This window comes from Rutilus rutilus, assembly GCF_951802725.1.
Source record: "Rutilus rutilus genome assembly, chromosome: 8".
Classification (NCBI taxonomy): Eukaryota; Metazoa; Chordata; class Actinopteri; order Cypriniformes; family Leuciscidae; genus Rutilus; species Rutilus rutilus.
The window spans coordinates 12498658-12517995 of NC_140222.1; the positions used below are offsets into that span (position 1 = coordinate 12498658).

The window sequence follows — 19338 nt, forward strand, 5'->3', positions numbered from 1 at the left end:
ATATTGGGTATTGTGGTTGTGTCTTGTAAATTAGAATTCATGTAAATTATTTCTTTTGTTGTAATTCGTTTTTCTTGTCTTTCAGGCACTGTGAGTCCGGAGCAGGAGAGCTAGTTGCTCTATTTTTGTGGTGGGGCCTGATGCACCGTGTGTGTGTGGTCTATAACCTATAGTGATTGATCTTGGTTGATGGGAGGGTGCAGTGTGGTGCACGTGTTTGTGCTTCTCGACCATTGCTGATGTGGAGAAGTTTGGCGCTAGCTCACCCTGCTTCCGGTAATCACAAGTCCTGATAAGTCTGTATTGTTATCGTGTGTGTGTGTGGAGTGATGATTGATTCCAATTGCTGCATATTTTAATATTTTACATTTGTCCAATAAAGAATATTTTTGTATTTTCTTATACCCACGTCTCCAATTCTTTGTGTAAGGGAAACACCGAACCTGTGTGTCCTCATTAGGATACTTCTCTGGTTCAGTGACCAGGGTGGCGTAGTCGACTCTTCTTTAAACGTCTCCGTAATAAACCTACTGTATGCCACACTTATAACGGGTTTCAATTGGTTTTAGAGTTGTCACATTTGCTTGGGACCAGCTTGTAAAACTATATGATATGTGGGAAAAAATCATGGCATGCATAAAGAGTTTGGCTGCCTCTGTTGTTAAATATGGCCTGATGTGTCTGAAGTTAGCCAAATTATATCTGATGGTTTTAGCCACCTTTTTAACATGCTATTTAAAAGTTAAATTAGAGTCTAAAATAATCATGAGGAAACAACCATGAGTTTTTCTCCTTCAATAAAAACATCAGCCTGCTGTACACTCGTGGACCTCTTAGAGAAGAACACACAGACTGTTTTGTTAATGTTAAGATGCAGATGTGACATTTTTAGCCATTCAGAAACATGCACCAGTGCTTCAATTTAGCTGCAGCCTGTTGTTTGTTCTTGGTATTGTCAGGTGAAACATGCAATTGATTTTGTTATTATTAATGCCTCGTATAAACAGGCTTATGTTTTTTATAAGAAACCTTTATGTAAGAGTAAAACACTGTAAAGAGGTTTTTATAAGAAATCTCATAATGTATTTGGTTTATTAAAAATGGCACTGTAAGCTATTTGTAGAAAAATAATTTATTAAGGTAATACAATAATGAAATAACTGAAATGTATCCTGTGTTTTAAGCATTTATTAAATGAAGAAATAGTATAGATAGAAATACTACTATGCATTAATTTGCTTATAATCCAGGGAACAAAAATGCACATGTATTTTTTGCCAATGATGAAGCGTGTGTGCAGCTGCAGCAACCTTATAACCTGCCTGTCAGAAAGCCTGTCCTGGGAACAGTGTTTATTGTTTACCGCACGTTCCGTTATTAGTGACGCACACCGGTAGAAGATGACAGTAAATCAAGTTTATGCTGTTGGGTTTGTTCTGTGTAGATGCGTTCATGCAATACATGTAAGTTTATATGTATATATATATCTTTACCTTATTAGTAGCCTATGTCGATCATGCGATTGGTAATTTCCTATGTTTATATTGCTTGGAGTTATCATCACTAGACAAGATGTTGTGTTTTGCTGATACAGCGAGTGTGTTTGTTTACAGGAGTGTATTATGCTGTGTACTATTTTCGTTAACTTCCTTGTGATTATTGTAATAACTGCCAGTTATTAAACGTTGGAGCTGACTGAACTTAAAAAAAAAAAAAAAAACATAACTTTACCAACACAAAACCCAACAATCTTGCTTTAACGCATCAACTCCAGACAAACAATTACCCATAATGCACCCAGCTGCTAGCGCTGACTGCCAGGTCATTACAATATTGACATTTAAGTGGATTATATTTATTGTGTTATGGTTGCTAATTTTCTGAGTGTAATTACTGCAATGAGACATACATAGACAAATACTATTGTGAATTATTCCTCTTTCTTTATGTAGACCACATACAATCACAGAAGCATATCAATATTGTAAATAAGTGCCTCATAAAGAATCTCCTCTACACTCATGATTCTCGAATCTGATCCATATTTGGTGTGCCTCAGCTGAACTTTTGATTGTAGTGGGACTTGGCTACACCGCCCCTGATGATGATGAAGTTTAATGCCAGTCTAACAACCACATCCTCAAACCTTGCCACACAATATACTTATGTTTACATACCAACGCTATCTCACGACCAATTCGTACGAATGATAAAAGTTGGCTATTTCGTACGACCTCTCTCATACGATTTGTCTAAATGGGTAGGTTTAGAGCGGGGTCGGGGTAGGTCATTCGTATGAATTCATACAAATTGTGCAATTTGTAATACATGTACGATTTAAAAAAAATAAATAAAAAATAAATAAATAAATAAAAAAATCGTATGAATAAGCCACCTCGTAGAATTTGTACATTTTCCCGTGAGATCAGGCTCTTACATATATGAATTTGAATGTCCACAATGCACAATTTGCTTTTTCAATGCTTTTATTAATTTGAGGGGTGTTTCAGGGAAAATCGGAATGATTTTATTCAATCAAAGTAACTGGAGCAGCGTGAAGGTCTCACAGGTTCTTTAAACAGATATAGGAGAGCGAGCGTGAACAGGGCACATCGTTCCAGCAACGTCTAGCTGTAAGGTGGAATAATGAAATCAGTTATTCTGATAATTATAGAGTTGTTAGAATAAAATAAAAAAACAGATTTTATAAATAGTTACTGTGGTGTGAAATTGGATTTTAAATTATAACTGAAAGTATAATGATAAAAAAAGCATTCTTACCATCAACGTTAAAAATCTCCAAACAGTTCTCGGGTACACCAGCATTGTTAGGTTCTCCAGCGCACCAGTTGGTATACATAAACTCTTTTCCATCACTCCACACCCAGTTTCCTTCCTAAAGAGTGAAGCGAGTGAATAGACAGTGCACTAATGTTGTCCGTCTTCAGGAAGAAGCCAATTAAGTTGAGATTTGAAGTCACACTATCTTCATTAGACACTTTGCCTTTACTGTTTAAAGCAGAATCTTTAGTTTAGACAAACGAATAGATCTCTTTAGGACACACAATTGAACTTACTTGTACATTATCATTAGCACCAATCCAAGAATGTGTGGAAGGCGGCAACAGACTCCGCAGGAAATCATTTTCCGTTTTATACTGCATAGATGCAAGATTCCCACCAAGACTTTGACAGTTTCTCTAAAGAGACAGATTTTTTCGTTGTCAATACAAAACCAATTCTTAATTAGAATAAAGCAAAGTCTGATTTACTAGATAAAAGCCTCGTAACAATTTGCACTGACACAAAGTTAATTTTACTGCTACTGTTAAAGTAAAATCTACTTAATATTGGGCTTAATTAGTTTGACATTTAAATTACACTTAACATTTAATTAAAGTAATTGCGTAAATGTTACTTAATATTTAATTTCACATATAGAAGTAAGTAACATCTACTTTTAATTGTTAAATTTGCAAAAGTCTATTTTTACTCTGACAATATAACAATGAATTAAACCACACATTTACAGTGTATGCTTCTTTTAGAAACATCTTAATATATACAATAGATATTGAATAGATTACATATTGAATTTACATTGAATCACCTGAACACCTCAATACTTGGTACACAATGACGGTAACATTCGATAGATTGTTTGAGTGATTGTGTAGTAGAAAATTAATACAGATGACACAAAATCCCAAATTACTAAACCTACCAACAAAAGCTATGATAAAAAGGTGTAAATACAGCTGGAAAACAGTGAAAAGTCAAACTTATTAATTATTCATGCCACAGTGCATGATGGGAACACTATTATAATAAAAGTTGAATAGGTTTTACTTAATTGTACATTGAGATTTACGATATTATTGAATTGACTTTGTTTTGCCTTGCCTGAACTAACTTTTCCATGAAGAAATTATATTTGTTTTTTTTTGCAGCATTCACTGCACCAGAGAATAACTTTTATCAGTTTAAATTAATAGTTTGATACAATGCACTTATTGTGTACATACATGTCTTTACATCTGTCTTTTAGATGTAGTTAAAGACACCTAGTATAAAGTGTGACCAAATCATCTTGTTGTAACACACTACCTCTGCTGTGTTCCAGTCAGTCGGTTGAGGAAAGTGTCTGTAGCATTGGAGTGCAGATTGGATCCACCCAGCGGGGCATCTGCCTTGCACTCTGTTCAGTCCCCCAACAATTATTCGCAAAGCATTCACTACAAAGAATGTTTTTATTTATTTTTTTATGTAGCTGATTTTGTTTGTGTGATTATGTGTTGAAAATATGTGTACTTTATACACTGTAAACCCTCAGGCAAATATTAGTCAATGGAATATTGTACATTTCCAAAATGTTTTTAAATAGCAAGGATTTTAACTAAATAAATGTCTCGGTTACCTTCTGTATTCCCCATGGAGAAGAGGATGTAAAGAAGCAGACAACTTTTCAGCATTGCCATGATGAACCTGAGAGGAATAAGCAGGACAAGTTAAATGACTGCATGCACTCATATGCTGCACACTGAGGTTCTCCACGCATTTAAACACAAAGCACAAAAATACTTCAGAACATTTATTCAGAACTCGCTTTGGTTGTAAATTGTTGCCGTCAGAATCTCAGAGGAAGATTTTGTGAAGCGCCAGAGCCTGTGTAACACCAGAACAGTCTCATAACTGTTACATGAAGATGGGTCATATTTATACCGTGTTCATATTTATATCGTGTTTTGAGCACTTCTTGCGTTGTTTTTGTTTGTGCCTCTTCATGGTGACTCGCTTAATTTAGTCCTAATATGCAAGTCGCTTTGGATAAAAGCGTCTGCTAAATGACTAAATGTAAATGTTATACACATAATATCAGGCAATAGCATCGGAGTGTCCTGGGCAAAGATCAAACTTTACCATTTCTGGCATATTAGTTATAGATTTATAGTAATAAATCAAATGTTATATTTTAACATTTGAGAGGTCAAATGTTAAAATGTATGTGCGTGTCTTGAGTTCAAGGTCTAGTTCTTCACTGAGAAAAAAAAAAACCTTGCAAAAAGTTTTTGCACTCGGAAATGATACATTTATGTATCATAAACATACATATACATTTTATACATGTATGGAATTAACAAATTAGATAAAATTAACAAAGTAAATTTAACTTGGTCAGTTAGAGTTTGTGGAATAATTTCTACTTACTCAAGTATTGCTGAAAGCAACCCACGCGTAGCAGCACAAACAGCCTTCTTCAGGGTGTGCTTTCCAACCAAACAATTTCCTCTTTTATGTGTGCTAATTAGAAACACCTGAGTGACATAATACATGCACATACAGAGAAAGTCCACTAGGTGGCTACATTGCAAATTGAATCCAAAGACCAAAAGAAAAAAAAAAGAAAAATGATGATGATGATGATGAAAGACAAAAGGCATAATGCTGCGTTCCAGGCAGGTTCTTGAGCACGTAAATCACGACTCACGACTTTGTAGCGTTCCAGGCCAGTCACGCCAAACCAGAGGTGGAAAGAGTAATAAAATATTCTACTCAAGTAAAAGTACTATTACTACAATACAATTTTACTTAAGTACAAGTAAAAGTACTGGTCGAAAAATCTACTCAAGTAAAAGTAAAAAGTAGCTCATTTAAAATGTAATCAGAGTAAAAGTTACTGAGTTACTTTTTTAACAGCGGGGGTGGGTTGGGGAGTCCCCCGAGTAGGGTTGTAAAGATATGAGATTTTCACAGTATGATACCCGACTCAGAAATATAATGGTTTACGGTATTAAACAATTATTAAATATAAAAACTGTATTATTAAATTATGGTTATTATTATCATCAGTTAAAATCAGTTAAATGGATGAAAACTGTTTTTTTGGAAACATTTGTTGTGTTTATTCAAATTTCAATAGAACATGTCTAATCAACTAATTTCAATAATTGATTATGAATTAGATTAAAGGAGTAGTTCACTTTAAAATGAAACTAGCCCATGATTTACTCACCCTCAAGCCTAATCTTCTTTCAGACAAATACAATCAGAGTTATATTAAGTCAAGTCACCTTCATTAATATAACACTTTTAACAATATAGACCGCCTCACAGCAGCTTTACAGTGATAATAGGAAATTAAAGTAGCAGAGATTGTTTTGGCTTTACAGCAGCTCTAGAATAAAGTTATTGTCCAGCTAAAGTTAGTTTTTGATTCATTCATTTTTGATTGATTCACTTCCATTGCAAAGATCATTAGTTATTGATAACACAACAATAACAATGACCGCTAACACAACATCGCTTTAACAGAAAACAGAAAACTTAAATGTGTTCTGGCCGTTCATTTGCATGACAACAGTGTTTGGAGCTCGAGAATGTAACCTTGAAATAGGTTCCAAGGTGCAAGCTTTGAAATTTTTTGAAAAACGCTATATTCTCTGTGTAAACTTGAACGTGAATCTGTGAAAACGCTGACGGCGTGCATTATGTGTTTAATCTATAGGTATGTGCATTTGAATGTCTGCATGCGAGTAGTCTTTCTTTACAAATTGACCTCACCAAATTACTTGTCTGGCCTGCATAATACAAAATGTTGTCATTTCCGGGTATCCATGCGAACTGGAATCATTTTGATAATGTTTTATCTGTACAGAGGTGAAGAAAGCCTCTGATATTAATAAACACCCTGACACTTCCTAGCTTGATAATGGCTGTGGATTGCAACCATCAGTTTGAAGCTCGTAAAAGTGCATCTATCCATCATAAAAGTGCTCCACACGGCAACGGGGGGTTAATAAAGGCCTTCTAAAACAAAACGTTGAGTTTGTGTAAGAAAGATATTCATATTTAAAACTTTATAAAGTAAAATAACTAGCTTCCGGACAAATAAACATATGGATTCGACTTAAATCTAAAGCGCAACTTATGCAAGTAATGTGACGTACTGCTGATATTTACGCTATGCCAGGATGCACTACACTACTTCTGACATCATGAGTTGCATAAGTTGCGTTTTAGGTGTAAGTAGACTGCGTATGGCCGGAAGCTAGAATTTTACTTTGTAAATAGGAATATATTTCTTACACAAACTTATCGCTTTGCTTCAGAAGATATTTTTTGGCAAAGTGCTGCAAACAGATTTACTCAATTAAACCATGGACAAAAACATCCTTAAATAATGTTTAAATAAATTGTATTATTATTGTTGTTTTTAATATTATTATGAGAAGTAGGCTACATTATATTGTAGGCTCATCATCATTTCTTCTAACGTTATAGTTAAACCAAAACTTTTAGTGAAGTCCTGTTTCAGTGTATTTGACAAGGTTTTTCTCAAATAAAAGGATGAAAATGCTCACTAGGCGTTCTCTCAGAGCAGCTCTGGAGATGTTCATGTTTTTATGTCCTCATGTTTGTGAGATGCTGAAAACACCATGAGCGCGTCGCGTACTTGAGTATGTAGTAGACGAAACGGCTCGTCTCATTCGCACTGATTCACACAGACACGCAGATTATACATTTATGTAGCAGTCTCTTGTGCTTTAATATACAGACCATGTCACAATTTGATTTATTGTACAGCTTTACTTTCATGTGTTTTACGTGACATCTGCATTACTGTAAATTCCATTTTCATGATAATGAAACTCCGGGGTTCCCTCTGCATCACAGAAATCCTTCGGCCTTAAATTATAAACGGGACACAGTGCTTTAAGTGGCCCAAAAGAGGTGCCGGTACTCTATAAAAAATTTTTTTTTTTTTTTTTGCTGACTCCCCTCCTCCCCTGAGGTAACAACAACTGAAGGGGTTTTATATACAGTAGTCAACAGACGACCTTATAAAAAAATAATAAATCCTTGTATTAGTTTGTGGATTTGTTTGAGCTAGAAAGAGCTACTGAACATAAATAAAATGTGCAAAATGGTATTGAAAAAATACCCTTAGAAAGAGCTACTGTAGAAAGAGCTACTGAACATAAATAACGAGCTCGAACTTCTCACCACACCGGCACCCAGTTTGCAAGTCTAAATTCGTTGCTTACATTTAAAAAATTAGCATACAATAGCATAAAAAGTATTTTTAATGAACATAAAGGTCCATGTTTAGTAAAAATCTTCACGAAACTTAATGAAATATTTAGTGAAATTAGAAAATATAAGATATTGTTAATTTTTTTTTTATACACATTCTCATATCCATATATTTTGTTTTATTGTCACGAGTAATAATCTCAGGGTTTACTGGGTTTTACACGATTCTGTTTGTAGTGTGTTATTGGTGGTGGTGTACTAAAATAAACATTGTCACGTGTGTATAGCTTTCATCTTCTCACCGCTGATTCCTGATGGTTTAGAGGACAATTACTCGAGTCGCCCCTATCGTTTCAAAGATTAGTACAACGGCGAGCGCGTCAAGTATAAACACCTCGTCCGTTTGGGGAGGTGCGCGGATTGCGCGCGTAGTCTGCGGAGACTCGCGCGGCGGAGCCAGGCGAAAGTATAAACAAGGAGGAAGCGTGCATTGTGAAGTAAAGCGGCAGCGCAGACAAAGGATTAAAACAGATGTGCAAACGAGCGTACCGGTACGCTAAAAGCACGTTCTGGGCGCACGGACAGGTGGCGGTACGCTCAAGAGCTATATTTGGAAGTGGCGGTACTGAGTACCGGCGCGTACCGGCCCACTTAAAGCACTGACGGGACATATCTTAATCTGCACGGAGGGACGGTGTTCCCGAACATGTTCTATGTGTTTCCTCCTTTTGCAGCCACTTTGTGTCCACAATTTTTGCAAACTGAATATGCTCGAGCCTCGGCTCGCGGACAACCACGCGTTAGATTTTCTATATCCAAAGTATCCCCATACTTACCAGGGGTTCGCATCACGTATGTGTGTAAAGAATCTGTCTTATCCGTCTCCATATTTTTTTGTGTTTTTTTGCGTGTCTGTTCTCCCGCCCCTCAATCAATCAATGCTGCAGTTTCCGGAGCGCGATGTTTTTAGTAGGCTATTTAAATTTTTTTTTTTTTTTTTTTACTCAGTAACGGATATGATTTAAAATGTAGCGAATTACAATACTTTAAACAAAACATACTTAAGTAAAAGTAAAATTACAGATTTTAAAAACTACTTAAAAAAGTAGAAATACGCAAAAAAACTACTCAATTACAGTAACGCGAGTAAATGTAATTCGTTACTTTCCACCTCTGCGCCAAACTACCTGAGCTACCACTGTTAATGTAGGCTACGGAAATATTCCGTAATTTCCACAATCAGTTTTTAGAGGCAAGATAGGCCTACTTATTTTAACATTAGATAAGTGCTATTACCAACATACAATCTAAATGTATTAAATACATAACTGTTTTATACAAATAGGTTAGGCTATATTTGATGATGATATCAGGAAGCAACGAAATACTCACGACGACAGGAGTGACGGTGGTGCGTAAATCGAGTTTACCCTTCCACTTCTGTTAGTTTGATTAAAATCTCTTATCCCATGCGAATTGATGGCCATTATTATTACAGACGTCCTGTGGTAAAATTACATCACTCCACCTCTCCATGTTAAACTAGTCCCGTCTGAATAGTTCTAGGCCTATAGTGGAGACTTTCAATTCTGTAGTTTTAAATCGAAGCTAATGATTTGTTTTTTTGTCCCATAGCCCTTAACCCACCTTCAATCGTAATCTTTTGCATTTAGATATTAATTATTTGTTATGTTTATTTATCTATCTATTTTTTTTTTTTTTATGGGAACGGTTAGCTAGTTGCTACAAAATCTGATTTCTGTCACAGTGTCTGGTTTGTGTTTCCCTGGGTCACCACTAGAGGTCCTCTTTCCCCACGGTGTCATTCACTCTTACTACATTTCCCATCATCCTGTTCTGTCACTCATAGTATCATTGCACACAGCTGTTTCCCGTCACCTCATTAGTATCTGTGTATATAGGCCTATACCCTGGTTGTTTCAGTGTTTGTCACAGAGTCCTTGTTTAGTGTCACAAAACTTCTTGTTTCTTGTTCGTTCTTATTTCTTGTTTCGCTTTTATGGTTTTGACCCTTGACTGGACTGGTTTATGATTTACGGATTACCCTGATTAAATACTGCTATTGGATCTATCCCTGTTGCCTGTGTGTGGTATTTTGACAATTTCAGGATATCTTTAGACTATGTAGCCTATGTGAAATTTGTACACACACATACATAATTGTTTATTTGTGTCCCCAGGTGTGTTTGGTGATGAAGTGTCCGTGATGGAGGGAGATTCTGTTACTCTAAACACTAATATTGCGAAAAAACATCATGACGAGATGCTGTGGTATTTTGAAGACACTCGCATAGCTCTGATCAACGGACATCACAACACGAGCTGTTTATATGATGGAGAAGACGGGAGATTCAGAGACAGACTGGAGGTGGACTATGAGACCGGATCTCTGACCATCATGAACATCAGATCTGAACATGCTGGACGTTATGAAGCAGAGCTGATCAGAAGCGAAAGTTCAGGCAAAAGGCAAAGCTTAAACAGAAACCGAAAGTGTGACAGCACAAAAATCACCCAAAAAATCAGCAGCACTCATGACGACACCATAAAAACATTCAGTGTGATCGTCAGTGGTGAGTCACTCAATGTTATTTTCCCTTAAGTATTTTTGTCGTTTTTGTTGAAGGAATTAAATATTATTTAATTCAATTATTTTTCTATTTTCTATTATAATAAACATTCAATTGCATTGGCATGCTGTAAATTTAATAAACTGCATTTCTGATCACTCTGCTCATTTAAAAAACTGTCAAACTGTCTAACTGTCAAAAAGTCATTTTTGAATTAAATATGCAATCCTGTGATCCATACAATCCTGCATCCATGTGTCTTTGTAACATTGAAACAAAAGATTGACAAAAACTTCAATTCTTGTGTTCTTTCGTTTTTTTTTTTAATTTTTATTGGTTTGTGTTTTCCAGCTTCTCTGACTGATCAAGATGAAACCAATAAAGAACCATATATGGAGAAGCATGCGGCTGACTTAGGTATGTTTTCCACTCTACTTCTAGTCTAAATCTAGCATAACATGTATTACAGTTTATTTAATAAAAACACTGTTCTTATGGGGAACTTCACTTTATATAATGAATATATATATATCTTTATAAAATATATCTAATGAATATTATAATCACAGTCAGATTCGCTCACACTAATGTCTGTTTCTCTTTAGCTGATCCAGGATCAGGTCTGTCTTCAGGTGCTGTTGCAGGAATATCTGCTGCTGTTCTGCTGGTGTCTGTAGCTTCAGCTGCTGGTGTGACTTACTATCGCCACAGGAGCTCTAAAAAAGATAAGCATCACCTACAGATACTATAGGAAAACTTTTTGTGCAAAAGTATTACCTGGCTCTCCGGAATACTTGATTCTGATTGGTCAGTCGGGACTTTCCGCTCAGATATTTCTGAGTGAACAACTGAATCTCAAGGGGCCTTCCACAAGTCTGTTAGTGAAGGGTACATGTGATGGTCATGGAAGTAATTTTATTGTTTATCGTCATGTGACCATGAGTCCTGGCGATTCAATTTAAAAGCTAGATGGTGGGAGAATTCAGTTAAAGCATAAACAAAATAAGTTTGTGATAATAAAAATGTTTAAAATATATGTTTTGCAATTAGGGGACAGTGGGGCACAACCTTACACTTTCTAACTTTCTCAGTTTTGTGTAAATTCACTTGAGGTTCAGAGTATTTTTCCCCCCTCAGTAATTCAACAAATCTAGAACAAATATGTTGTCTTGTTTAAATGGTGCATGCTTTATTTTTCTTTAGAAATTGGAATTGAAATGTAAAAACAACCATACAACAGCTTGAAGTGTTATCTGTATTTTGATGCTATTTTTATTCAATACATTGATATGACAACTAGTAAATACACTACACACACACACACACACACACACAATATGATACTGTACTGACCTAAACTGTAGATCCGGCGCGCCGGCGCGCTTTGCTCTTTTTTTTTTTTTTTTTTTTCACATAGCAGCAAAATAGGCTAAACTTAAAATACTCCGTCATTTATGGTCATACAGACTTAAGAAATATGAAAAAATAAACTGTTAAATGTCTACTTTTTATGTGTCCACTTACAAGTGAAAAAAAAAGTGTTTTTGTAAGATAAAGAAAACAAACAGGGTGTGCTTTCTGCCTGTACGGCTTGGAGCTCTTTTTTTTGGAGCACATCTCTAAACTTAAACAAAACTCAGCGAGTACTATTCACCCAGACCCAGGCATGACCAATATATCTTTATAAACATTCAAGTGTGTACTTTTAAATTATCTAATTCAAAACTAAATCAAATATTCTCTGTTTATGTAATCTGTACAAAAAGAGAGAGATGCCAGTCGTTCACATCTCAGCTCATTAGTTTTAATGTGATCCCGCCAACGGAGAGCGCAGGCTATTCAAACGCAAATGATCTCAGGCAGCTCATTCAAACTGTGAACGCCCACATATCAGCTCGAGAAAACACATCAAGTTTAATCAGATCATCGTACTTGTTTACACCCTCTTGCAGCGCTGTGAGGAATAATACTATCGTAATAATAATGGAAAATGTACCTCAGAAGTGCTGGTATTTCGAGGAGCAACGAATACACTGTAGTAAGTTTTTTCATTCACAAGTGAATCGCGTTTCTGTGTGTGAATGAATGATCCGCTTTTAGCAAACTATATTGCTATACTGAGATGAGTAAAAATCGACTGAAATATGTTGAAATAAAATGTATCTGTCACTAATAGCGCCTCTGTGGCCCTTTCCGACCGAACACAGCGGGAACCATCACCCGAATATTAGTTCCGCCCGGACTCTTTTCTCACACGGACCCAGTACTTTTCCGTCTCAGCTGTGGCTCATCATCCAATTAGTTATTGCCTTTATAAGGCACAGATTTTCTCTTGTTCATTGCGAAGTCTTATCGTTCCCTATGGTCGTAATTCTGAGCGTTTATCTCTGTGTTGGATTTTCTGTGTATGACTCTGGACTGTGTACCCCGTTGACGATTCCTGCTACCTGCCATTGCGACCATTGCCTGTCTATTGAACTGTGTCCCGGATTACCTACGTTGGTCCTGTTTTCTGGTGATTATTCCTGCCTGTTGACGATTCTTAATAAAGCCTTGCAGATGGATTCGAATGTCTCTGACTCCGTGTTACAGTATCTGTATAAGCAACGTATTAAACTGCAAATTAACATTTATATTCCTTATAATAAAAACGATAGACATATGTTACAGAGATATGCAAGACAACATTTCTTTGACTAGTTTTGGATAGATTATAAATTTCTATAGACTGCCACATCAAATAAGCTTTTGTTTGCCAATTTCTGCTCTTATGTTAAATATAGTATGTTTTGTCAAATAATGTTATTATAGTGTTTCTTCCAATGTATAAGCTATATATTCAAAGTAATGCATCCTTAACTTTGAAATATGTATGATAAAATGTATACTTTAGTTTTTACAAAGAAAGATTGCACTTGAATTGTTGTTGTAATTGTAACCTTTTTAATAAAAATATATATTTACAAGTGTTATGGAAAAATGTCTCTTTTCTTTGTTTTATATATCACTGATTTAACTAAATGAATGCCATTCATTCACTTGGCTGTATTTTGAGTTTCTTTTTATGATGTTGATACAGCTGGGAGGGTGTGTGTGAGGCTTCAGAGGTGGGCCACAGGAGTTTCTCTGTTTCTTCTGTTTGGGGGGCTGTAAGAGATAGCTCTGAGGAGAAACATTATAAAACTGCCAGCAAAACACCTCTGAAATGTCTCACTCCGCCTGCAGCTGGACTGTGGGTGGACGGGGAACTATTCTTGCAAGAATAAATATCTTTTAATGACAATATGAATGCTTATTTATAAGCAACTGAAAAAAGCACGAATGTCAGGGCATGTCGGAACATCTCAAGGACCCCAAAAACACCTTAGACCCCAGAGGGTTAACATTATTACCATTGGACTGAATATACTGTATAACATATTTAAGTTTCTAAAAAATAAATTTTGTGAAATTTCGTGAGACGTTTCAGAGGTGTTTTGCTGGCAGTTTTATAATGTTTCTCCTCAAAGCTATCTCTTACAGCCCCCCAAACAGAAGAAACAGAGAAACTCCTGTGGCCCACCTCTGAAGCCTCACACACACCCTCCCAGCTGTATCCACATCATAAAAAGAAACTCAAAATACAGCCAAGTGAATGAATGGCATTCATTTAGTTAAATCAGTGATATATAAAACAAAGAAAAGAGACATTTTTCCATAACACTTGTAAATATATATTTTTATTAAAAAGGTTACAATTACAACAACAATTCAAGTGCAATCTTTCTTTGTAAAAACTAAAGTATACATTTTATCATACATATTTCAAAGTTAAGGATGCATTACTTTGAATATATAGCTTATACATTGGAAGAAACACTATAATAACATTATTTGACAAAACATACTATATTTAACATAAGAGCAGAAATTGGCAAACAAAAGCTTATTTGATGTGGCAGTCTATAGAAATTTATAATCTATCCAAAACTAGTCAAAGAAATGTTGTCTTGCATATCTCTGTAACATATGTCTATCGTTTTTATTATAAGGAATATAAATGTTAATTTGCAGTTTAATACGTTGCTTATACAGATACATTTTATTTCAACATATTTCAGTCGATTTTTACTCATCTCAGTATAGCAATATAGTTTGCTAAAAGCGGATCATTCATTCACACACAGAAACGCGATTCACTTGTGAATGAAAAAACTTACTACAGTGTATTCGTTGCTCCTCGAAATACCAGCACTTCTGAGGTACATTTTCCATTATTATTACGATAGTATTATTCCTCACAGCGCTGCAAGAGGGTGTAAACAAGTACGATGATCTGATTAAACTTGATGTGTTTTCTCGAGCTGATATGTGGGCGTTCACAGTTTGAATGAGCTGCCTGAGATCATTTGCGTTTGAATAGCCTGCGCTCTCCGTTGGCGGGATCACATTAAAACTAATGAGCTGAGATGTGAACGACTGGCATCTCTCTCTTTTTGTACAGATTACATAAACAGAGAATATTTGATTTAGTTTTGAATTAGATAATTTAAAAGTACACACTTGAATGTTTATAAAGATATATTGGTCATGCCTGGGTCTGGGTGAATAGTACTCGCTGAGTTTTGTTTAAGTTTAGAGATGTGCTCCAAAAAAAAGAGCTCCAAGCCGTACAGGCAGAAAGCACACCCTGTTTGTTTTCTTTATCTTACAAAAACACTTTTTTTTTCACTTGTAAGTGGACACATAAAAAGTAGACATTTAACAGTTTATTTTTTCATATTTCTTAAGTCTGTATGACCATAAATGACGGAGTATTTTAAGTTTAGCCTATTTTGCTGCTATGTGAAAAAAAAAAAAAAAAAAAAGAGCAAAGCGCGCCGGCGCGCCGGATCTACAGTTTAGGTCAGTACAGTATCATATTGTGTGTGTGTGTGTGTGTGTGTGTAGTGTATTTACTAGTTGTCATATCAATGTATTGAATAAAAATAGCATCAAAATACAGATAACACTTCAAGCTGTTGTATGGTTGTTTTTACATTTCAATTCCAATTTCTAAAGAAAAATAAAGCATGCACCATTTAAACAAGACAACATATTTGTTCTAGATTTGTTGAATTACTGAGGGGGGAAAAATACTCTGAACCTCAAGTGAATTTACACAAAACTGAGAAAGTTAGAAAGTGTAAGGTTGTGCCCCACTGTCCCCTAATTGCAAAACATATATTTTAAACATTTTTATTATCACAAACTTATTTTGTTTATGCTTTAACTGAATTCTCCCACCATCTAGCTTTTAAATTGAATCGCCAGGACTCATGGTCACATGACGATAAACAATAAAATTACTTCCATGACCATCACATGTACCCTTCACTAACAGACTTGTGGAAGGCCCCTTGAGATTCAGTTGTTCACTCAGAAATATCTGAGCGGAAAGTCCCGACTGACCAATCAGAATCAAGTATTCCGGAGAGCCAGGTAATACTTTTGCACAAAAAGTTTTCCTATAGTATCTGTAGGTGATGCTTATCTTTTTTAGAGCTCCTGTGGCGATAGTAAGTCACACCAGCAGCTGAAGCTACAGACACCAGCAGAACAGCAGCAGATATTCCTGCAACAGCACCTGAAGACAGACCTGATCCTGGATCAGCTAAAGAGAAACAGACATTAGTGTGAGCGAATCTGACTGTGATTATAATATTCATTAGATATATTTTATAAAGATATATATATATTCATTATATAAAGTGAAGTTCCCCATAAGAACAGTGTTTTTATTAAATAAACTGTAATACATGTTATGCTAGATTTAGACTAGAAGTAGAGTGGAAAACATACCTAAGTCAGCCGCATGCTTCTCCATATATGGTTCTTTATTGGTTTCATCTTGATCAGTCAGAGAAGCTGGAAAACACAAACCAATAAAAATTAAAAAAAAAAACGAAAGAACACAAGAATTGAAGTTTTTGTCAATCTTTTGTTTCAATGTTACAAAGACACATGGATGCAGGATTGTATGGATCACAGGATTGCATATTTAATTCAAAAATGACTTTTTGACAGTTAGACAGTTTGACAGTTTTTTAAATGAGCAGAGTGATCAGAAATGCAGTTTATTAAATTTACAGCATGCCAATGCAATTGAATGTTTATTATAATAGAAAATAGAAAAATAATTGAATTAAATAATATTTAATTCCTTCAACAAAAACGACAAAAATACTTAAGGGAAAATAACATTGAGTGACTCACCACTGACGATCACACTGAATGTTTTTATGGTGTCGTCATGAGTGCTGCTGATTTTTTGGGTGATTTTTGTGCTGTCACACTTTCGGTTTCTGTTTAAGCTTTGCCTTTTGCCTGAACTTTCGCTTCTGATCAGCTCTGCTTCATAACGTCCAGCATGTTCAGATCTGATGTTCATGATGGTCAGAGATCCGGTCTCATAGTCCACCTCCAGTCTGTCTCTGAATCTCCCGTCTTCTCCATCATATAAACAGCTCGTGTTGTGATGTCCGTTGATCAGAGCTATGCGAGTGTCTTCAAAATACCACAGCATCTCGTCATGATGTTTTTTCGCAATATTAGTGTTTAGAGTAACAGAATCTCCCTCCATCACGGACACTTCATCACCAAACACACCTGGGGACACAAATAAACAATTATGTATGTGTGTGTACAAATTTCACATAGGCTACATAGTCTAAAGATATCCTGAAATTGTCAAAATACCACACACAGGCAACAGGGATAGATCCAATAGCAGTATTTAATCAGGGTAATCCGTAAATCATAAACCAGTCCAGTCAAGGGTCAAAACCATAAAAGCGAAACAAGAAATAAGAACGAACAAGAAACAAGAAGTTTTGTGACACTAAACAAGGACTCTGTGACAAACACTGAAACAACCAGGGTATAGGCCTATATACACAGATACTAATGAGGTGACGGGAAACAGCTGTGTGCAATGATACTATGAGTGACAGAACAGGATGATGGGAAATGTAGTAAGAGTGAATGACACCGTGGGGAAAGAGGACCTCTAGTGGTGACCCAGGGAAACACAAACCAGACACTGTGACAGAAATCAGATTTTGTAGCAACTAGCTAACCGTTCCCATAAAAAAAAAAAAAATAGATAGATAAATAAACATAACAAATAATTAATATCTAAATGCAAAAGATTACGATTGAAGGTGGGTTAAGGGCTATGGGACAAAAAAACAAATCATTAGCTTCGATTTAAAACTACAGAATTGAAAGTCTCCACTATAGGCCTAGAACTATTCAGACGGGACTAGTTTAACATGGAGAGGTGGAGTGATGTAATTTTACCACAGGACGTCTGTAATAATAATGGCCATCAATTCGCATGGGATAAGAGATTTTAATCAAACTAACAGAAGTGGAAGGGTAAACTCGATTTACGCACCACCGTCACTCCTGTCGTCGTGAGTATTTCGTTGCTTCCTGATATCATCATCAAATATAGCCTAACCTATTTGTATAAAACAGTTATGTATTTAATACATTTAGATTGTATGTTGGTAATAGCACTTATCTAATGTTAAAATAAGTAGGCCTATCTTGCCTCTAAAAACTGATTGTGGAAATTACGGAATATTTCCGTAGCCTACATTAACAGTGGTAGCTCAGGTAGTTTGGCGCAGAGGTGGAAAGTAACGAATTACATTTACTCGCGTTACTGTAATTGAGTAGTTTTTTTGCGTATTTCTACTTTTTTAAGTAGTTTTTAAAATCTGTAATTTTACTTTTACTTAAGTATGTTTTGTTTAAAGTATTGTAATTCGCTACATTTTAAATCATATCCGTTACTGAGTAAAAAAAAAAAAAAAAAAATTTAAATAGCCTACTAAAAACATCGCGCTCCGGAAACTGCAGCATTGATTGATTGAGGGGCGGGAGAACAGACACGCAAAAAAACACAAAAAAATATGGAGACGGATAAGACAGATTCTTTACACACATACGTGATGCGAACCCCTGGTAAGTATGGGGATACTTTGGATATAGAAAATCTAACGCGTGGTTGTCCGCGAGCCGAGGCTCGAGCATATTCAGTTTGCAAAAATTGTGGACACAAAGTGGCTGCAAAAGGAGGAAACACATAGAACATGTTCGGGAACACCGTCCCTCCGTGCAGATTAAGATATGTCCCGTTTATAATTTAAGGCCGAAGGATTTCTGTGATGCAGAGGGAACCCCGGAGTTTCATTATCATGAAAATGGAATTTACAGTAATGCAGATGTCACGTAAAACACATGAAAGTAAAGCTGTACAATAAATCAAATTGTGACATGGTCTGTATATTAAAGCACAAGAGACTGCTACATAAATGTATAATCTGCGTGTCTGTGTGAATCAGTGCGAATGAGACGAGCCGTTTCGTCTACTACATACTCAAGTACGCGACGCGCTCATGGTGTTTTCAGCATCTCACAAACATGAGGACATAAAAACATGAACATCTCCAGAGCTGCTCTGAGAGAACGCCTAGTGAGCATTTTCATCCTTTTATTTGAGAAAAACCTTGTCAAATACACTGAAACAGGACTTCACTAAAAGTTTTGGTTTAACTATAACGTTAGAAGAAATGATGATGAGCCTACAATATAATGTAGCCTACTTCTCATAATAATATTAAAAACAACAATAATAATACAATTTATTTAAACATTATTTAAGGATGTTTTTGTCCATGGTTTA

At 35.7% G+C, this 19338-nt stretch overlaps 3 protein-coding genes across 4 annotated transcripts; 1 reads left to right on the top strand and 2 right to left on the bottom strand.

Annotated features, from left to right (window-relative positions):
- Positions 1–2468: 2468 nt before the first annotated feature.
- Positions 2469–5438, bottom strand: LOC311295398 (galactose-specific lectin nattectin-like). Of its 2 annotated transcripts, none has more exons than XM_084416753.1 (6): positions 5209–5438; positions 4418–4485; positions 4108–4198; positions 3078–3200; positions 2782–2896; positions 2469–2631 (listed from the first exon to the last, which is right to left on the bottom strand). In XM_084416753.1, the coding sequence occupies exons 1-6, from the start codon at positions 5337–5339 to the stop codon at positions 2575–2577; spliced, it is 585 nt and encodes a 194-aa protein (XP_084272879.1). In that variant the 5' UTR covers positions 5340–5438; the 3' UTR covers positions 2469–2574. The 2 variants fall into 2 exon arrangements, with proteins under 2 accessions (XP_084272879.1, XP_084272878.1); XM_084416752.1 differs by having other exon boundaries at positions 4108–4235; positions 5209–5433.
- A 3329-nt stretch (positions 5439–8767) lies between these two features.
- LOC311295399 (uncharacterized protein) lies at positions 8768–12746 on the top strand. Its single transcript, XM_084416754.1, has 3 exons — positions 8768–10628; positions 10977–11042; positions 11231–12746. Exons 1-3 carry the CDS (start codon positions 10262–10264, stop codon positions 11374–11376), a joined length of 579 nt encoding a protein of 192 aa, XP_084272880.1. The 5' UTR covers positions 8768–10261; the 3' UTR covers positions 11377–12746.
- Positions 12747–14241: 1495 nt separating this feature from the next.
- LOC311295135 (uncharacterized protein) lies at positions 14242–18753 on the bottom strand. Its single transcript, XM_084416360.1, has 3 exons — positions 16860–18753; positions 16446–16511; positions 14242–16257 (listed from the first exon to the last, which is right to left on the bottom strand). The coding sequence occupies exons 1-3, from the start codon at positions 17224–17226 to the stop codon at positions 16112–16114; spliced, it is 579 nt and encodes a 192-aa protein (XP_084272486.1). The 5' UTR covers positions 17227–18753; the 3' UTR covers positions 14242–16111.
- Between the last annotated feature and the right edge of the window lie 585 nt (positions 18754–19338).

Bases quoted from the DNA above. Each gene is read 5' to 3' on its own strand.
- LOC311295398 (XM_084416752.1), bottom strand. From the start codon at position 5,339: ATGTGCATGTATTATGTCACTCAGGTGTTTCTAATTAGCACACATAAA. The intron at 3,201-4,107 runs GTAGTGTGTTAC...CTGTCTCTTTAG, and splicing joins CTGACTGGAACACAGCAGAG to AGAAACTGTCAAAGTCTTGG. The intron at 2,897-3,077 runs GTAAGTTCAATT...TTCACTCTTTAG, and splicing joins GTGCTAATGATAATGTACAA to GAAGGAAACTGGGTGTGGAG.
- LOC311295399 (XM_084416754.1), top strand. From the start codon at position 10,262: ATGGAGGGAGATTCTGTTACTCTAAACACTAATATTGCGAAAAAACAT. The intron at 10,629-10,976 runs GTGAGTCACTCA...TGTGTTTTCCAG, and splicing joins ATTCAGTGTGATCGTCAGTG to CTTCTCTGACTGATCAAGAT. The intron at 11,043-11,230 runs GTATGTTTTCCA...GTTTCTCTTTAG, and splicing joins GAAGCATGCGGCTGACTTAG to CTGATCCAGGATCAGGTCTG.
- LOC311295135 (XM_084416360.1), bottom strand. From the start codon at position 17,226: ATGGAGGGAGATTCTGTTACTCTAAACACTAATATTGCGAAAAAACAT. The intron at 16,512-16,859 runs GTGAGTCACTCA...TGTGTTTTCCAG, and splicing joins ATTCAGTGTGATCGTCAGTG to CTTCTCTGACTGATCAAGAT. The intron at 16,258-16,445 runs GTATGTTTTCCA...GTTTCTCTTTAG, and splicing joins GAAGCATGCGGCTGACTTAG to CTGATCCAGGATCAGGTCTG.